Source organism: Thunnus albacares, chromosome 6 (assembly GCF_914725855.1).
Source record: "Thunnus albacares chromosome 6, fThuAlb1.1, whole genome shotgun sequence".
Lineage (NCBI taxonomy): Eukaryota > Metazoa > Chordata > Actinopteri > Scombriformes > Scombridae > Thunnus > Thunnus albacares.
The window spans coordinates 17608696-17626883 of record NC_058111.1 but is presented as its reverse complement, the minus strand read 5'-3'; the positions used below and the strand labels follow the sequence as shown (position 1 = coordinate 17626883).

Here is an 18188-nt window from a genome sequence, read left to right as displayed (position 1 = left end):
TATTCTGTGCATGATTTGGTGAGTGACAACTTCAAGTTTTATCATGGGCTGTGACACTGAATACTATGTGACAACACCAGCTGTAGCAAGCAGTCATGCAGCAACAATAAGAGTTTGATTCAATTCCATAAAATGATGCAGGATGAACAGTGACTGCAGACAGTTAATATATAAGACCTGAAACATCAGAATGGTAATAGATGCACTCGTAGATGCATTAGCATATTGATGAAAAGTCATTTGGGACAGAAACATGCACACATATATGGGCGTGTGTGTGTGTGTGTGTTTTTTTTTACCAGGAACTTCAGTTCCAGTTATATCCTCGGTTATTCAGAGTTTGATGATAGCAAAGCTGTTTGGGGGGATGTGGATGAAAAAGCCCACATTCTCCAGAAAATTCTCCTTGTTTGTTTCCTGTCACAGGTGAGTTATTTAGTCAAGCATCCTTATCTTGGAATTAAGCCCCATGGCAACAACCATAATGATGTGCTCCCCATAATCATCCGCAACGCTTCTTTGTGGTACGCAGCATCAGGTAAACACATCAAATCCTCAACTTGATTTTCAGCCTTGAATATGTATCCAAAAATGTATGCAAATCAGTATCTGAAAACACGTGGGTGAATGTTTTCTGCTCTGGTTTATACTATATTTAAAAGGATGACACGACTTGAAAAGCCTGGTGGGTGAAAATGAGAAAAACAACAATGCAGGTCTTTGCCTTTGGTTGTACACGGGACTGATTTCAGATTCCTCCAAAAGAAGAAAGCTTCATTTTGCTGCCTGACTCACACAGCACTGTTGCATATCTGAGCAGAGCCGGGGGGGAGGAGGAGGAGGAGGAGGAGGAGGAGGAGGAGGAGGAGGAGAAAGGCTCGTCTCATCGGGAGCTTGACATGAACTGCCCTCCTGAAAGCCTCTGATGTGACTGACACCTTTCTCCTCTTTGTCTTCACCACTCCAATTAGCTTGGTGACAGGTGCATGTGGAGAAAAGAGACAATCAATTACCGTCTCTCCTGTCTCCCCCTGTCCTCTCTTCATCTTCCCCGTGTCTTTATCACACTCTGTCCCTCGCCTCTTCCTTTATATTACTCTTAATTTATCCTCTTTTCTTCCTCTTTTAACCAATTTCCCCTTCATACCTTGTCTGGATTTTCATTGTCTCCTCATAACATATCCTCTCTCACTCTCTCTCTCTCTCTTTTTCCTCATATCCCTCTCCTTTCTGTGTTTCACTGCAGCATGCCGACAGTCAGGGTGACAGAGAGAGAAAAAGAGAGAACATGTCATTCCTACTGAGACTGTGAAGCTTCCTCCTGCTTTCCACTCAGACACAGCAAGCAAAGTCACTGCCAGGCTTTACACTGATGTGACTCCACTGCTACAGGTAGCATTAAGCCCCCAACAAAGTCACAATAAATGCTGCACAGATCTCCGTGGGATCCACCTTAATGAGACTAACCATGGCTTTGTCTCAAAAAGGAGGGATACATTTTTTAGTTAATTTGTTTGTCAGACACTAGAGTCAAATATATCTGGAAAATCATTATGTACCTTTGGTTATTTCAAACACTGATGTCACTGCAGGTTTCAGGGTGGGTCCTCTCAATGTGAAGTTTAATGGTGAAAGTTTGCCACCTGCTGGTAATGATCATCACCTTCTTCAGTGTCCCTGATCAAACCTTTCTGAAGGTTCCTTTAAAAACACTCACCCCTCTGACATTTAGTGCTGCCAAATGTCCACAAAAACATTTCATTCTGTTAAGGTCAAAAGGAAATTCTTGACATTTGACTAAGAGGATCAAATTAAAATGCCTCAAAATGTCTACCTTGTCCAAATTTCCAACCCTGTTTTCAATTTGAAATGTATTCACATATGAGGCCATCTCTCAAATGTCCATGAACAATACAATTGAATCCCTGCATAGCGAGACTGTCAAACATCTGTCAAAATGCTCCTGCACTCTTTATTTACTTATACTGTATACCTGTTTGGCATTGGAGTCTATTAAGTTGAATTTTCTTTGAATAACATGGAATTATAGGGCTAAATTTAGCCTGAGGGCTAACGTAAGCTTAGCTGTGGCATGGAACATACCAGAAAAAGCAACTTCGGAAACTATATTTAAGACTTTTTAAGGGATATAATCTATTTCATATTTTATAAGAATGTATCTGAACTGGTATGAGAAAGAGGATTTGTGATGAACCCACACTGAATTATCCCCAAACTCGGGAGTTCCCCTGAGTTTTTGGACTCAAATAGATTTCCAAATAGATGCTAATGTTGCTTCGCATCTGCAAGCAAGTGTTTGCTAGCAAGGTCGCCATATCATCTCAAGAAGTGATTTGTCGCTGAGATTTGTGTTAATTATCTGCTTCTGCTGCCTCCAAGAGGTCTAAAAAACAGTTATTGCAGGTTAAAGACCCTTTAAAAGGTGCGGTGTGGAGAATTTAGTGGCATCTAGTGGAGCAGACTTGGCAGAAATGTAATATAATATTTATAAGTATGTTTTAATTAGTGATAATCACCTGAAAGTAAGAATCATTGTGTTTTTGTTAACTTAGAATTTACATCTACATAGGGAGCAAGTTCTCTTCCACGGTGTCGTACCGCCATGTTTCTACAGTAGCCCAGAATGAACAAACCAAAAACTGACTCTAGACAGGGCCTTTTGCGTTTTTCACAAATTTCGTGTCCACCATAGGTTCTCCTACACTCTTGGAAGGGGAGGGGGAGGGGTATTCAGTTGGCTGCAATCTGCAACCTCACCACTAGATGCCACTAAATCTTACACACTGGTCCTTTAATACTGATTGTGACTGAATTCATTTGAACTGAATTACCTTTGATACCCTGGAAAAAAAAAAAGATTATATCAAGAATTCACAGGAACATAGAGAATAATCTTATGATAGATTATATTATTTTACATATAGATTACATTATTGCACAACATAAAACTCTACATGGAGATGCATGGAGGTAACATGAGCACGGGAATCTGACAGATTTATACTATCTGTTACATGCAAGGACAAGAGGTCAGTAAATGTAGTACAGGAAACATTATGACCCGTAGACACAGTAGGTTGAAATATTCTGACAAATATCAATGACTCTCTTCATCACAAGCTATAACTCAACTGAAAGGAGAAAAAAAATGGCGTGAGCAACCTACAATCTCACGTCTTGGTTATTTAAAGTTTATAGATTAATAATATTACTGAATGTTTCTTTGTCACTTTGATAAAATAGAGTCATTTTAACAACAGGGTGTGTCAAAATTCAAGGATAGACCACACTTTGCAAATCCATCAAGAGAAATGATCAGGTGTCCTTGAGGATCTTTCTCAACATTATTTAAGTGGAAAAAAAAGGTCTTCCATCATTTCTCCATTACTGAGACTGTCATTCCATAAGTACTGAACAAGTAAGATATTTAACTGACCATCAGTGTGGCAGCCTGAAATCTCTTCATGAAATTCAAACATAGTACATAAAGCTCTGTACATAAAATCATACAGAAAAAATAGTCAGAGGGTTTCCTTTTTGAATGTGTCATGGCACAATTTATTTATTAAAGTTATGCATAACCTTCCAACTTGATCATTGTACAGTATATGTTGAACTTCATGACATTATTAGAATATCAGGCAGTTAGATCAGCATCGCCAACAGAAGCAGAAAGAAGCAGCATGTCTGTCAGGAGCTGATACAGAAGGAGCATGACTGCTCCTCGTAGAAGGGGGGGGGAGGGTCGGGGCAAGATACCCAAAGGCAGATGAGGAAGCATGACATATAGAGTGTGGGAGGGGATAAATAAGCATGAAAGCCACTGGGCTATGAGGAAAAGGAGAAGGATGACACCCATAAGTGTTCACAGGGAAAAAGGAGGGGAGTGGGGATTGGGGAGGGGGAGTCACACGCAAAGGAGAAGAGGACCATAGGAGAGGCATAATACCCCTTACAGTGAAGAGGAGGAGAAGGAGGAGGAAGAGGAGGAAGGAGGCAGCACGGAAATGCAACAGGACCAGATCAGAGCCTTCAGACTCTTCATTCTAGTTAACACCACACCTAGAATTGTATCTGAAATTCTAGACTTTAACACAATTCAAGAGTTTTTAAACACAATGGGATCTATCCATCACCAGTGCAACTCTGGCCTCTATCAGTCTGAATATATTCCTGCCATTTCATCAGGGTAAGCTAGGCTAGCGTGCTCCTATGCTAGCGTGCACTCAACACTCACACTAACCCTGTGTGACTGAAGCAGGATAAGCAGCCAAAAATGGTAACACCATGGCCAAAAAGCATGCAAGCAATGCGGGAAACACTTTTTAAAAAATGAAAAGAAAGAAAATAAATACATCTTGGGATAAAAAAAATCTTAATACATTATCTTAAAATTTTCCTTTTTCTTGTTTTGTGTGTCATTTATACAGTATATATATACATACATATATATATATACATATATGTATATATATACATATATATATATATACTGCACACATATCTTTGTACATTTTGGTATAAGTTCTCTTTCTTGCAGGGAGTTCAGGGGATATTGGGTGTTAGATGGTAGAGGGGTGAGGTTTTAGGGCAATCCCACTTCCCTGATTGCCTTGTGCTGATGGAGGGGAGGGTGGGTGGGAGTTGCGGCATCACAAAGATGACTCCACCCTTCAAATGTTTCTGCTCACACTCAGTCTCTCATTCTCTGTGGCAACCGTGGGCGACTGCGATGGAAAAAGGGGGCTCAGCATTGAGAGGACAAGCTTATAGGACGTCCAGAAAGTCCAGGACACAAGAAGTAGAAACAGACTACTAGTCGGTACTTCCTCTTTGGGACCAGAGCCAAAAGCTGCGGCACGGACTTCCACTATCTCTTATCTGGTAAAAAGAATGAAGGTATACAGTCAGATAAAGGACAGATACAGGAAGTGATTCATATATTAGGATCTACAGTCAGTGATTTGTAGCTGACGCTGAGCATGAATTGAGCTACCTTTGTTTCCATCCGTGTCTGCGGCTGACCTCTCTGGCCTTTGGCGTATTAGATTATTGTACTTGGCTTCAACCTCCTGCAAGAAAGAAACAATTTGCTGTCAGATCATTCAATAAAAATAACCATTATGTGTTTATATAATACTATTATTATACATCAGTGCATCAGGGAGGTGAGGATGTTTAATGAATACATGTTAGATACCTTCAGATAGTTGAGGTTGGCCTGAAGGTTTCTAAGATGAGACAGGACTTGTCTGCTAAAAGAGGAGAGGCTGCCAGCATGTGACGTTGAAGAAAACCTCAAATTGATGCCAGAGTCGGCAGCACAGCCCTGTGAGGTGCTCAGCTGCTTCCCTGTGGTTGATGCCAAGATGTCATCATCTGTGCTGCTCTCTCCCGGGCCACCGTAACCTTCCAGGACTAAATATCCTGCTGAGAGAATCAAAGGAGTTATTTAGCACCACTGAAGCAGAAAGAAGCCAGGATCAGGGACAGAAAATGATATCAAACTGTGGCTTACAATAAATAAATGTATTTGTATAAAATGCTATGACTATTCATACATGTACTGTAATGCCGAATGACAAATAAAATGTTCACACTGGCTAGACTCACCATAGTCTTCAGGAGAGTCAAAGAAGCCGGTATCACCAGAGCCCAGGTCCTGAGCTGGGTCCTCTGTCTGAGAGCTGTTCCTCTCTGAGCCGTTGTGGACCATCACCCGTGCACGGTTGTCTACGGGGGTCCTCAGAGAGGTGGTCCTGAGGAGACGGGCCCCTGTGGAGCGCTTGCTTCGCTCTCCAGCCTCCTGCGACATCAGCTGGGTCACCAACACCTGCTTTAATGCTGCCACTGAGGGACAGTAAAAATGTTTTTTTTAAATTGTATTTTAAAATGCAACATCTGTGTACAGTTGACATTAATCCACTGCATGTGTAGCTCATGTATTCAACATGTCTATTCTGTGTGCTTACATGTTTTCAGTGCTTCATCTGCTCTGGAGGGAAACATGTTGAAGGAGTCTCCTCTACCATCCTCAGCCACTTGGTATGGAAGTTCAGGGTCCACGAAACCTTCCTCCTCCTCCTCTGCCTTCACTCCCTCAAATGGATTATTACCTGGTAGAGAGCTCTGCACCACGCTTCTCGCAGCTGGACCACTCTCTTTATCTGAGGAGGTGTAATTACAGTTATCTGAGGAGCTATAATTACAGAAGCTTGAGTAGGACAGAATATTTAAGCAATCTGGAAGAAAAAAATGTTTCTGACAATGACTGAAGAAAAAAAGGGTCTCTGGTTACCTGTGGACTGGGTGCTGCCAGTGGATGTTTGATCAGCGTCTCTGCTGAGCCTGGAAACACCTGCTGTGATTATCTCCACACCATCTCTCTCCCCACTGGCACACAAGAAACAACTTACATTAGTCACACGCTCAAAGGCTGAGAATCATCTGGTCTGATCAAATTTAAAGATGAGCAACATACTCAGTCTGAGGTAAAGGTATGACGCTGTGAGGTTTGACTTTCATGGCATCAGCTCTCTGGGTGATTAGACGCTGCCACCTTGTGCGAGAAAAACGAAAGAACACATCATCAGCCCATTTAACAACTGGTGCAATTTAAATTAAATCAATCAAGCAAAAGCTATTCGGTCTCACGTTCTCTGATCTGAGACTGTGGGTGCCATCAGCTCATAGATCTGAGCTCCGTTGTCTGACATAGAAAGAACGAAGAAGGACTTGTTGTCTGGCAGGAGAGAGGGTGGACAGAAGGTTTGGGTTAAGATTAATCAATATGAAGCCACACACTTCTTGATATTATTGGGTCATATGTCTGGTGATTGTACAGTATGCTGTGAAGTTCCATTTTGACCCTGATCAGATCAATTAGACTACTGTTTAACCAAAATACATTTCACATGTTTACGAGAGAACAGGTGTTAACTCACCTGTGGCCACGGAGCGCACCAACACGGTACTGAGTTTGATGATGGGGCTGAAGATATGTTTGGTGTCTGCGGTGCCAGCCAGGTTTTTGCTGTGACACTTCAGAATCAGACGCTCATCTTGTTTTTGTAGCAGAACTAGGATGTCTTCCAGGAGGAGAGTGTACAACTCTGAAAAGGAGACAAAGAGAAGACTTCAATTTACTGCAAAAACATAAGTGATGGTTGACTGGGGGTTTTTAGAAGCAATATCAAGACTCAGCAACAATCAGACTCTTATAATGTGTTGATTACAAACCAATTGTCTTGTCCTTGTTCACTTTCCATGACAGTGGTCCCTCGTGCACCATAGTTCTCTTGGTTAGATCCAGGTTCTGATGGAGGTGAAACAGAGAAAGCTTATAAGTACTTGCTACTGGTCTGTGGAGCTATTTCCACATAGCACTTCTTTTCTACCTAGCAGATATTTCAAGCTGCGTAGGTGTACAACAAGTAGGTGTGCTTTAACAGAACCTAAAAGGATCATGTAGATAAGTCACCTTTAGCTCCAAGATCATGGGGTTGTCTGTCTGCTTTAGAGAGGAGAGGTCCAATCTTCTCTGGTAGTCCTCCAACCTCTAGAGGAAGGACGGAGAAGAACAGAAACAGAGCAAAGGGGATTAATAAGCACTCTTTAAAGTGAGTCCACTGCCTGGGGAGCAGAGGAGGGAGTAGTGAAAAAATAAATTGTGGCTGAGCAGGAAAAAGAAAAGGAAGGACTTAGGGTTGAGAATGAGTGGAAGGAAGAGAAAAGGCTAAGGATGGCATAAAATAGCAAGGAGACTTTAAAAACCATCAAACCTGCTTGTCCTCTGACTCCTTTACAGCCTGGTTGACGTGATTGAGGATCTTTCGACAGCAGTCTGCTGCCTGCTTCACTTTGTCCTTCTCCACTGCGTTATCTGAAAGATATTATGACACCAAATAAGAAGAAAGGCCTCCTTATTTCTGCAGGGGGCTGTCCGGCAAATTGATATTTCTTTCGTCCATTAACACACCATCGTGCTCATAAATTATGATAAAGCAGGGAGGCATTATGATCCCATAATAGCCGGTTATACTTTATCGTTAGTGCATTCGCTGTGTGAGTCCCAAACCCCAGCCAAGACTAAAATGATGGACCAAATAATGGGTGAGACATTTCCCAAAATGTGCACCATCGCTCCAGGACCATTAAACTGATAATCTCTCCATTTGTCTCTGTAATTCACTAATGGCTGGCATGTTGCCACACACGGTCTTGCTTAAGACTTCATTCGGTTCATTTTTATCTACTTTTCTTCTACCTCAAGAATTGATTTCCATTCGTCTATTGTGATATATCACATTCAGATTAGAAAATGCAAACTGGGTATTATTCCTGTATTACGAGTTTCCATGGTTACATGCAATATGAGTACATTAATTTCCATATTGAATTAATTGCTTCATAGAATCTAATTGATTTAAGGATCACAGGGAGAGGAAAGGCCGATTACAATGACTGAACTCTTATCAGGGAGGTTACATGCAGAGGTGTTGCCATTCTTAGAACAACAATTAATTTCTTGTCTTGACAACAATGACAGACAAGATGTTAAAGACCCTTGTTGGTACAGAAAGCTATACAGCCTGGCAGCTAAAAGCCCTATCCAGCCAGTATGATGAACTGGTCCACTAAGAGAAGTGACTCCATAATTCAGTACAGACGTAGAATCAGACAGTTGTGGACCTGCGTGCGAACAGTGGACGCACATGTGATTCAATACATTCTACAATCACATGCACGCTAGAAAACAAGGTGGCGACCTCACGACAGCAAGAAGTAGAGCCCTTTTCTTTGTTATACCTGGCTGAACAACAAGAAACACTCAAGAAGAAAAAAGAAGAACAAGAAAAAAGAATTTTGTGTGCGACCACTTACTGGGAATAGGACCAAGGATAGTGAAAACAGTACATACAGGGTGCGATATGCAGGGGGGCAGTTATTTTTATCCCTAGTCGGGACAAAAATGTATCCTCCCTCAGTGATTTATGCTGCTTAACCCATAGACCATATAAAATATCTAAAATAAAAATAAGCTACTTAAAAAAATCTTAAGTAAAGTGCTGCAATGTGATAACAGTCTATAGTGCAAACAACAATAAAAATCAGAAATGGACTTTCACTGTCAGCGCTCGTGTGACAATAGAGATGACACCTCGTCTAGGCTATGTGATGACACAGTAAATTGACCAGAGGTTGCCTCCTTCCCTGCTCAGAGATTTGCAGAGATGTGGGTAAAAGAGGAGTGAAACGCTGCGGATGACCCCTCCACAGGAAAGGATAAAAAGACAAAAGTCCGTCATCAAAGCAGACTGTTTTCTTAGTCTGACAAGTAGGCATCTACTGTAGCCTATTCATTTTTAGGATGAGAGTACGTTGTGCTATTGCATATTATTATTTTCTATTCTATATTGAAGTTTGCTGCGTGCTGCACATAGAGCTGAATTCAGCAGTGACTTGTTAAATTAACATTTAACCTTAAGGTCTGTTGTATATGAACACATATTCTATGTGTCCGGATGAGGAAAGGACAAGGCATAAACTTGATATCACATCACTGAGAGTGAAAATACTGATGAATTAAAATGTTTTTAATGGATTAAAATATTCCTTCAAATGCAGCGGTCAAGTTCAGTTTTGTAATTGTTTTATTTAAGTTCATAATTATTGTATAAATATTACTGTAACAGCTGCAAGAAATAGCCTAATAGGCTCCACTGTATATATAGGCCCATTGTGGTTCTGATTTATTTCCATGAATAAAAACGTTTCACAAACATCCTCCCCTCTGATTTTTTCACAAATCGCACCCTGAGTACATACATACAACAAACAAAACAAGCGTCCAGATTGCTCTTCTAGTGCATACACAGTTGATGCATTTGTCACAAATTTTGGTCTGTGTGAGATTTACATCACGTGGGCCCTTGTGACCATGAGGACGCAGCAACAAAGAATAAGCCTTTAGACTGTATGTAATAGTAAGGAGAAAATTTCTAATAGTGTCTTTTAAAAGTAGATCACAATTTCTCTCCATGTGATCGACTAAGTATTTGTGACTGAATGAAACAGACTTTGAAGTGTTTGAACAAGACAGCAGGAGAGGGATAGGTTTAATAATCTGTAAGTGGTTTGTTTAACTGGACAAATCGGTTCTGTAGCTCTACCTGCGGGCATGGTGACATCTTTAAGGCTTCATGTGTGTCCAGAGTCAAGGTGAGTGGTTGGCATGAGCTTCATGGATATGATTTAATCTCAAGAGTCATGTCTACCATGTTCTATTATTGATCAAAGTGACTAATATGGACATGACAGAACTTTGTAGTTTTGTAAAATGTTATTTTAAATCATTGTTACATCCAAGACCATGCAAGCAGTAAGTATATGGAGTAAATCTTGCTTTGAAACAGCCGTGTGTGTGCATAAGCTGATTACCACATGAACAAATCACTGTCTGCTGTAGTGAAGGAGCTCTGGCTGGTAAGGCAAGACTACAGCACCTGTGTACTTGGAGATGTTGTCTAGTAGCAGGGGATACTTGGTGAGCCTCAGCATCTCTACAGGAATGATGTCCTTAAGCTGCAGTCGGCGGCACAGTCTGTTACTCTCCGCTTCCTGCAAAGCAAAAAATAAGTAAATACAGTACTTGTTGGGTAGACTTAAGCAGTAACAAAACACCCAAAATCTATCTTTTAACAAGAATGAGTGGCAACTGAGCTAAACTAAATGTAACTTTTTCTGTTGAATGAAGTAAAACAGATACATATCCTCAGTTTAACCCTTCTGTGTGACATATTCTGAGCATTCAGTCCATGCAGTCACTGAAAAATAAATTAAATTTTCTACATTTTATAATAAGGAACAGTGTGTGCATTTTGTCTGTGGAGATTATTATTACCTGAATGAAGGAAGTGAACCTCGAGTCTTTCTTCTGCTTGGTCTTGATGATCTCCAGAGCAAAAGGCTGGTTACTGCAGAACGTCCCCACCGCCTGCTTGATCTTCTCTTCCTCTCCACCGCTGAACTGTAACCACCCAGCCCAGGACAGGACGGAGCAAAGACGGACAGAGACTATCAGTCACTCGATCGATGTGGGTTAGGGGTAGTTGCCATGGAAATGCCTTGTATTTAACCACTACATTGAGCAGCAACACCCAGAAGGGGGCCAGGCTTAAGTCCTGGTAGCAGAGACAGCTTAAGTTTTAATGTAGACTAGATCAATGCTGAGACCCTCAGGGGACCGTTTACCCTACTTATCCCCCACAGAGACACTTTAGACAAGGCTGCCAGCTGATATGTGGCTATCTCACATCTAATGTATCAGACATGATGCAGAGATGTCAGTGGAATCTAGGGCATTGTTTGACATGACCATTTACTGAGAAACAGGCTTCCATTTCACTCTCTTCCTTCCACTGTGATAACATTTCTAGTTGGCGAGGAGAAAAGTGCAGAGTTGTTTTGCACCGCGGTTAAGCTTTTTCTTTCAAGATTTTGGTGTCAGATTTAATGATTTACTGTTAAATTATCTTAAAGTATGAAAAATAACCCCTTCTTTACTACGCATAACCATCTTCTTGTACATATAATGTGTCAAAAATAAACAGATATGAGACTGAGAAAAGCAATCTCATACCCACATCAACATTTTTTTCTTGCTATAAAGCAATTTCAGGCAACAGTTCAATTTCTTTGTGCACAATATGTTTTTTTTTTCTACCACATCAGTCATCTTGAAATTTATTCAATATAAGAAAATGTTTGAAAAAGGAAATACAATTTCAGCCTGAGAATTGTACTCACCCAGGAGAGCAAGTCGTCTCCTATCTGATCAATTACTGAAGACTCATTTCTCTTCCGAACTGCTACCATTTGCTCCAGTATTGAAACTGAAATTCAAAGGAGAGGCGCCAATGGACAGTCAGTGTGTGTCTTTGGGTGTGTGTGTAAGATAACAATGATGACAAATACAACATGAAATGGCTGGGTGTTATGCACTGTTAATTGATAAATAAATGATAGAATACATTAAAAAATATGTATTCTATCATTCTGTTGTATTTGTTTTGTTTTACATCAAACTTTACTTACATTATTATTACCTTTTGAGGATTTTTTTGTTACTGGTTCTTAATGATGGTTAGGAAGTCATGCATAGATGAGATTTTAGGTTGTGTGTGTGTACCATGCAGCTGTAGAATCTCCTCCAGGTTGGTGAAGATGTTCTTGATGTCAGCAGGAGGCAGGATGGCCTCTTTAGAGAGCTTCTGGTAAAAAACGTGGTCCAAAACTCTCAGCATCCGCACATGTGCACGCTCTGTGTAAAACAGCTCTGTGGACACAATCCAAGATGTTAATTCAAGATGGCAGATTATTTGCACAACTCAACATAATATACGTTTGACAGAAACTTGGGTCACATCCAAGCAAATGCTCTGCTGCTGCACATCTCTCTCTTCTCCCTTCTATTCATGTAAGTATATTCTGTTACAAAATAGTATTTTAAAATGCCTGGAGGGTGAGCTTCTCTTTTTCTTAAAAAGATGCTTTAATGCATTGTCAAACTTTGTGAAGTGGTACACAATGTACTTACCATTGATGACTTCCTGTCTCTTGATTTCATGAGGCCTGAGACCTGCAAGGACCTCTCGCCCCACCAGCTGCTGCCAGTTTGGAGGGTCATGCTCCGAGTCTGTTCCCTGGTCGTCCTCACTCTGGACATCACCAGCACCCAGTCCCTCAAGCCTAGCCAAGACAGAAAGTTAGTTTTTTTTATCTTTTTTTAAAGATAGATTTAAATTAGAAATGTCAAACTGATCCTCACCTTCTTATAGTCTTTGGTGTTCCCTCGTGGGCTCTACAATAAATATAAACAAAGAAATCAATGATAAAATAAGTATTCTTAATATAACAAGGTAAAAGTGTTACTGCTAATTTTGACTGTAAATGCACCTGTCACTTTCTCGGTCATCCTCCTGCAGTTGGTCCAGGCTGTATGGGTCTAAGTGCGAAGCAGGGTGCGGCAACCCATCCAGAGGATCAGACTGAAGGCCGTCACTCAGCCTGGAGGGGCCTGAGGTTGGAGTCCCACCTGAGAGACGAGCACGAAGTTATAAACCACTGCTTTCTCCTTTTACATACATTTTACAGTGTTGAATTCACTCAGTCACTCACCTATATCAGTGTCTCTGCTAGCATCTGAGCTATACGTGGCACTGTTTGGGGATGAGGTGTTGACAGATGTGGAGTGTGTGAGCTCAGAGCCCTCGCTGGATTGGCTGCCTCTTAGACGACCACCTTCCATGTGCTCACTTGCCCCCAAAGTAGGTTGAGACAACTGTTTCTGAGGCCGAGGGCGACCATCCAGAGCTTTACCCACTGAATATAAAGAGAAGTGGTGTCAGTATTTGAGAAAGCTTTAAAACTAGTCTCATTATTTTGGTTTGTTCAACAGTCACAACTCACCTGATGCTGCCTCAATGCGGCTGGGCCTGCGCTGAGGTCCAAGGATACTGGGAAATCTGGGTTTCTTCACCTTCTCTTCTCCTTCCTTTTCTGTCTTGATGCTTTTCTGTATTTCATCAAAAACAAGAGAAGACAGAGTGTCAAGTAACTGTAAAAGGGAGAGTGAGAAGGCCCATGGCGCAAAGAGAAATTAAATACCTTAATCTTAGGAAGGAAGTTGATCCGGACCCGTTTGGACTCCAGACTGCGAGGTTCCTTGACCCTCACACCAAGGTGCTTCATGTATGTATAGATGACATACTGCATTGTAGTGCTAAATGAAAAACAAATGTGACAACACTTGAGCTTGGCTCCTCTTTCTCAATCGTAACCAAGAAAACAGCAGAATGCTAAAATATGAAGAGAATAAGTGTCCATATTGTGACCTGCACCATATGTCATACCAGTCCTTCTCGTACAATTTCTACACAAACCATCTGGAGAAAGCTACGACCATATGGCATTTCAAACAAAACCGTTTCAATCAGTCACACTTTTGCATTATTTAATATAAACATACTGCATAAATTACATGTTTTCTTTAACACTAGAACCACCAGGGTTCGCTATATACCTAAAGCTGCCAACGAGAATTTTTTTTAATACTGAAAAATATACTCTGTTGTTGTATTAAGGCATTGTCTTCACAAAGGAATGTTTAAAGTCACAAAATGAGTTTGTTTAATTACCACCTGTGTTTTGGTCCTGTTGTTTTATAATTTAAGTATCTTTAAGAACACTAATTGCTTTGCATGGCCATCAGTATAACTCAGTCTAAAGGGTGGTATGATACTACCATAAAACCACATTCATCACATGAGATAACCCATGTTATTTAAATGACCAAAGTAGCCTAAATACCCCAAATGGACAATTTTTAACTGTGGGTTTGGATGACACCACTATGTTGTTGACCATACTTTAGATCAAATTTATCAGCCCTGACATACTTAATTAATTTAGCACAAGATTGTTGAATTGACTGTTTCAATCATTCATTTGAAAGAACTAAAAAGTCTTGAAAAATATGATCTGAAGTTATTCAGATCTGGAGATTCCTTTAGATTTTTCTAAGACACATTACAGACTATAAATGTAATGAAGACAGATGGTTAGAGGGACCATGGGAGCCCTTGCGGCCATAAATGATCTTCCTTCACATGCTTTGAGATATGCTTTTTATATCAATTAACCAACTGCTCCAAAATGTAAGTTTGCTTACCATTTCTCTTCCTCTGTGGTCTGAGCAGTTAACCTATAAACAATACAAAGAAGAAAAAATATCTCAGTGGGCAGGAATGATTACAAAATTGAGATTCTCTGAGCAGAACTGTCTATGTGTGGCGTGTGTCTGCGTGTGTATGTGTTACTTACAGGATATCTTCTATCTTGGTGATGATATTTTCAGCATATGAGCGCTCACGCTCCAGAGTGACACGGTCTCTGACTCGCTCTTGGTCCAGTCTGGCCAGCTCCACCTCAGCCACTGTAAGGCCCATACTGCGCTTCTGCCTGCAGGTACCAACACATTGGATCATATACTGTGATCAGGTTCATAATGACTCAGAGAGAAATGGCTTAATAAAGGGCAGTGCACTAAGCTAGATAATTTTGTTTTTATCATTATTATTTTTTGATGAGGGAACTAATCTCAAGTTCTCAAATTAAGCAATTAATTTAACCCAACAAAAATAAAAATTTAGAGTTGAGATGTTTACCTGAAATCCTCAAGGTTCTTCAGGATGTCAGGGAGTAAAGAGTCCTGCAGTGTTTGAACATGTTGTCTGTGTATTTCCTCTGGGATGAATTCTGTCCGCCGCCGGTCTGCAAACACATGCACTCAGTCACATATACTGTACGCCAAATCTTTCTGACATGTGCACACTAAATATGGCTATTAAAGTTAAGCAATACTTTCCGAACCATCAGAGCATTTGACACCTTAGTCGAGAGTGTGCATGGCTGAGTATATAAGCAACTTACAGTGACTGTATAATGAGGATGGCCAAATTGTTGAAGGGAGCCAACAGAAGTTCAAAAGGTAACCATAATAAAAAATCACTACTATAATGTCACTGGGCAGAAAACCAAATGGAAGCAAAAGCCAAGCCTGAAATATTTACCGAGATCAGCAGAGATGGATTCAGGAACAGCAACTTTTAGATTCTGTAACAAAAAAAAAACTGTTTAATACTTAAAACAACAAACTTGAACAAAGAGAAACATGTGAATATGTTGAGTGGTGTGCTGTGTGCATCATGTGTGATGGACAGACAGACAGATGAACAATGAATGAGTCTGACCTACAATGTTCCCTGTGTTTCTCTGTGATGAACATAAAGTGTACTTACTGCTCCCCTATCGATAAAGAAGGTGTGGAGGTCCATGAACACCCGTCTGGTCTCTTTGGAGTTGGTCTGCTTGTAGAGGTCAGCATAGAGGTAGCACAGCTGGGGACACAAGATTAGGAATAATAAAAAGAGTGAGCTGTAGAGTCTGCCAGGCTGCAAGAAAGCAGGAAATTAAAAACAAAGAATTTTCAACAAGGTGTGAAGGAAGAAGGTCTTACCACAGGAGCAGCGTCAAACTGAGAGATGACATGATGCAAGAAAGCTGCGAGGTGGGCAGGCCGAGACTTGAGCTGCTCAATGCTGTTAAAGCTGTTACACTGGCCATTTGTCTGAAAAACAGTACAATCAGTACAAAATTAGGTTTGTGACAGTTAAAAAATATTTTGTATTTGTCAACTGAGTTTAGTGAGATTATGAATGACACAAATGTCATTACTGTCGTGTGGTAAAATACCTGCTCCTGGTCTGAATCAAAATAGTCGTCCTCAGCTCCAATGATTTGCGAGACGAGGCGAGAGGAGGAGGGACTGCTGACTGTGGTAGGGGACAGAGAGTCCTGGGGACAAGACAAGGTATATTGTGGAATTACTATTTCTCACAAAGAGAAGCTCAATTGGGACTGACAAGAGCACTTAAAGAACTTGTTTCTCAAGATTACACCAAGAATAAATAAGTATATTTCTTGAGGAGAATTTGCACCAAGGCCAAAGACTATAGCTACCAGATCAGTGGTGTCCTCTGCGTCTGGGGAGTGGCAGGAGTTGAAGCTGTTCCTGGGCGTGCTCTTTGGGCTTGGGCAGGATGACTCCCTTTGGCACAAACTCTCTGGAGATCCGGGCCAAAATCCACGAGAAATCTGCAGGTGGTATGGAAGACAATCTTGTATTCTCAATCCATTCTGAATAAAAATCACCAAAAAAACTTAACATCCGAAGTGAAATCATTTATTTAGTTAGCCTACAACATCCAGTCCAACAAAAATCTGAACACATGATATAGAATGGTGGTGCAGCATAGATCTAAAGTAGCTAAAGCTAAGAAGAGCAAAGTAAAACTAATTCAATTAATTCATCATAATGCCATGAATCCATTTCCTACTGTTGATTAGTAGTGCTGAGATGTGACAACTTACAGGAGTGCTGGTCCAGGACAGATCTGTACTGTTGTCTCCCTTAGAGGAGTGAGTGTGCTCTGTCTCAAACATGCTACCATCATCTGCATCTCCACCTGGAACAGCCTCCTAGAGATTCATGCAAACACAAGATTTGTTACTAATTATGAACAAGCTAATTACATAACAGCAAACTCCACAATGAAAAATGTTTAAACACAGGCTAAGAGCATTATATAGACCAATCAATCAATAAATGTATAAATCTATCACTATATTAAGGCTGTAATCACATAAAATATAACTTTCTTTTGAAATGCAGAGAGCAGACTGATATGTTGATGTACATAACAGCAGGCACAGTGACTGACGTATATAAAATAAGATGTCACACAGACACAAAAGAGTGGCTTCCCACAGAGAAAGCCTAATCCTCTGATGAGATTAGGATTAATGTTTGTCTGGAACGATCCCTAAATGCTCTCCACAAAAATCACACAATGACTGCTTGGATGTTGCTGGTATGTCAGTGTCCCTAGATACTCTATTCTTTAGGCTACATTTGCAAGTGCATGGAGAGAGTTAGTTAGTTAAAGAGGGGTTATTTACTATACCTGTGTTGCCCCAGTGGCTTTGAAGAGCTGACCCTGCAGCTGAGGAATGTGTTTCTTAGCTTCCTGGATGTCTTTCAGTAGTTTGGGGGAGGGGTTTCTGCTGTACTCCTCCTTCATGGCCTGGACAGCAATAGGGGTGAAATCAAAACAAGAGATCAGAAGCAATAGTAGCTTCTACATGTCAAACCATATTCTATTTGTATACAATAAGGAATGTAAAATGTTTAATATTTAGACTCTGGGATGAAGCGTGGGATGCATTTTGTTCAATTATACACCTTTCCTGCCTCCTACCTAAAGCAATATTCTATTTAAAAACAGATAATTTTCAACACAGATAATGATACAAAATTCCCTACCAGGGTTTAAATATACCTAAGTGTGGAATAAAGGCAAATTACTACTCTTGCCAACACCTAGCTATGATTTCACTATTTCAATTGAGAGAAGACAATATGTGACAGTGATTGTTATGCTAACCTGCAGCTCCTGCTGTTCTTTTGAGAGCATCTTTTGCAAGATGTCAACCCTCTGGTTGCAGATGCTGCTATTCTCATCCTGTGGGAAACAAGGGAAAAAAAA

The 18188-nt window shown here is 40.6% G+C and overlaps 1 protein-coding gene across 4 annotated transcripts in view; it reads right to left on the bottom strand.

The window, feature by feature from the left end:
- Positions 1-4430: 4430 nt before the first annotated feature.
- arhgef12a (Rho guanine nucleotide exchange factor (GEF) 12a) overlaps positions 4431-18188 on the bottom strand; it is a 39628-nt gene continuing 25870 nt past the window's right edge. For 3 of the 4 annotated variants that reach the window (XM_044353713.1, XM_044353714.1, XM_044353716.1), the window contains 33 exons: positions 18087-18164; positions 17607-17726; positions 17014-17121; positions 16603-16737; positions 16336-16437; positions 16100-16210; positions 15882-15980; positions 15654-15696; positions 15249-15354; positions 14905-15042; positions 14753-14785; positions 13690-13804; positions 13492-13597; positions 13201-13404; positions 12979-13117; positions 12851-12883; positions 12620-12771; positions 12212-12358; positions 11830-11915; positions 10925-11050; positions 10527-10641; positions 7803-7903; positions 7502-7579; positions 7261-7336; positions 6966-7133; positions 6676-6763; positions 6503-6580; positions 6320-6414; positions 5994-6188; positions 5635-5871; positions 5222-5451; positions 5018-5093; positions 4432-4902 (listed from right to left, as the gene is read on the bottom strand). In XM_044353713.1, the coding sequence (XP_044209648.1) occupies positions 4892-4902; positions 5018-5093; positions 5222-5451; positions 5635-5871; positions 5994-6188; positions 6320-6414; positions 6503-6580; positions 6676-6763; positions 6966-7133; positions 7261-7336; positions 7502-7579; positions 7803-7903; positions 10527-10641; positions 10925-11050; positions 11830-11915; positions 12212-12358; positions 12620-12771; positions 12851-12883; positions 12979-13117; positions 13201-13404; positions 13492-13597; positions 13690-13804; positions 14753-14785; positions 14905-15042; positions 15249-15354; positions 15654-15696; positions 15882-15980; positions 16100-16210; positions 16336-16437; positions 16603-16737; positions 17014-17121; positions 17607-17726; positions 18087-18164 (3729 nt within the window). In that variant the 3' untranslated portion in view covers positions 4432-4891. Of the gene's footprint in view, positions 4903-5017; positions 5094-5221; positions 5452-5634; positions 5872-5993; positions 6189-6319; positions 6415-6502; positions 6581-6675; positions 6764-6965; positions 7134-7260; positions 7337-7501; positions 7580-7802; positions 7904-10526; positions 10642-10924; positions 11051-11829; positions 11916-12211; positions 12359-12619; positions 12772-12850; positions 12884-12978; positions 13118-13200; positions 13405-13491; positions 13598-13689; positions 13805-14752; positions 14786-14904; positions 15043-15248; positions 15355-15653; positions 15697-15881; positions 15981-16099; positions 16211-16335; positions 16438-16602; positions 16738-17013; positions 17122-17606; positions 17727-18086; positions 18165-18188 lie in introns of all 4 variants that reach the window. The other variant, XM_044353715.1, reaches the window with a different exon arrangement.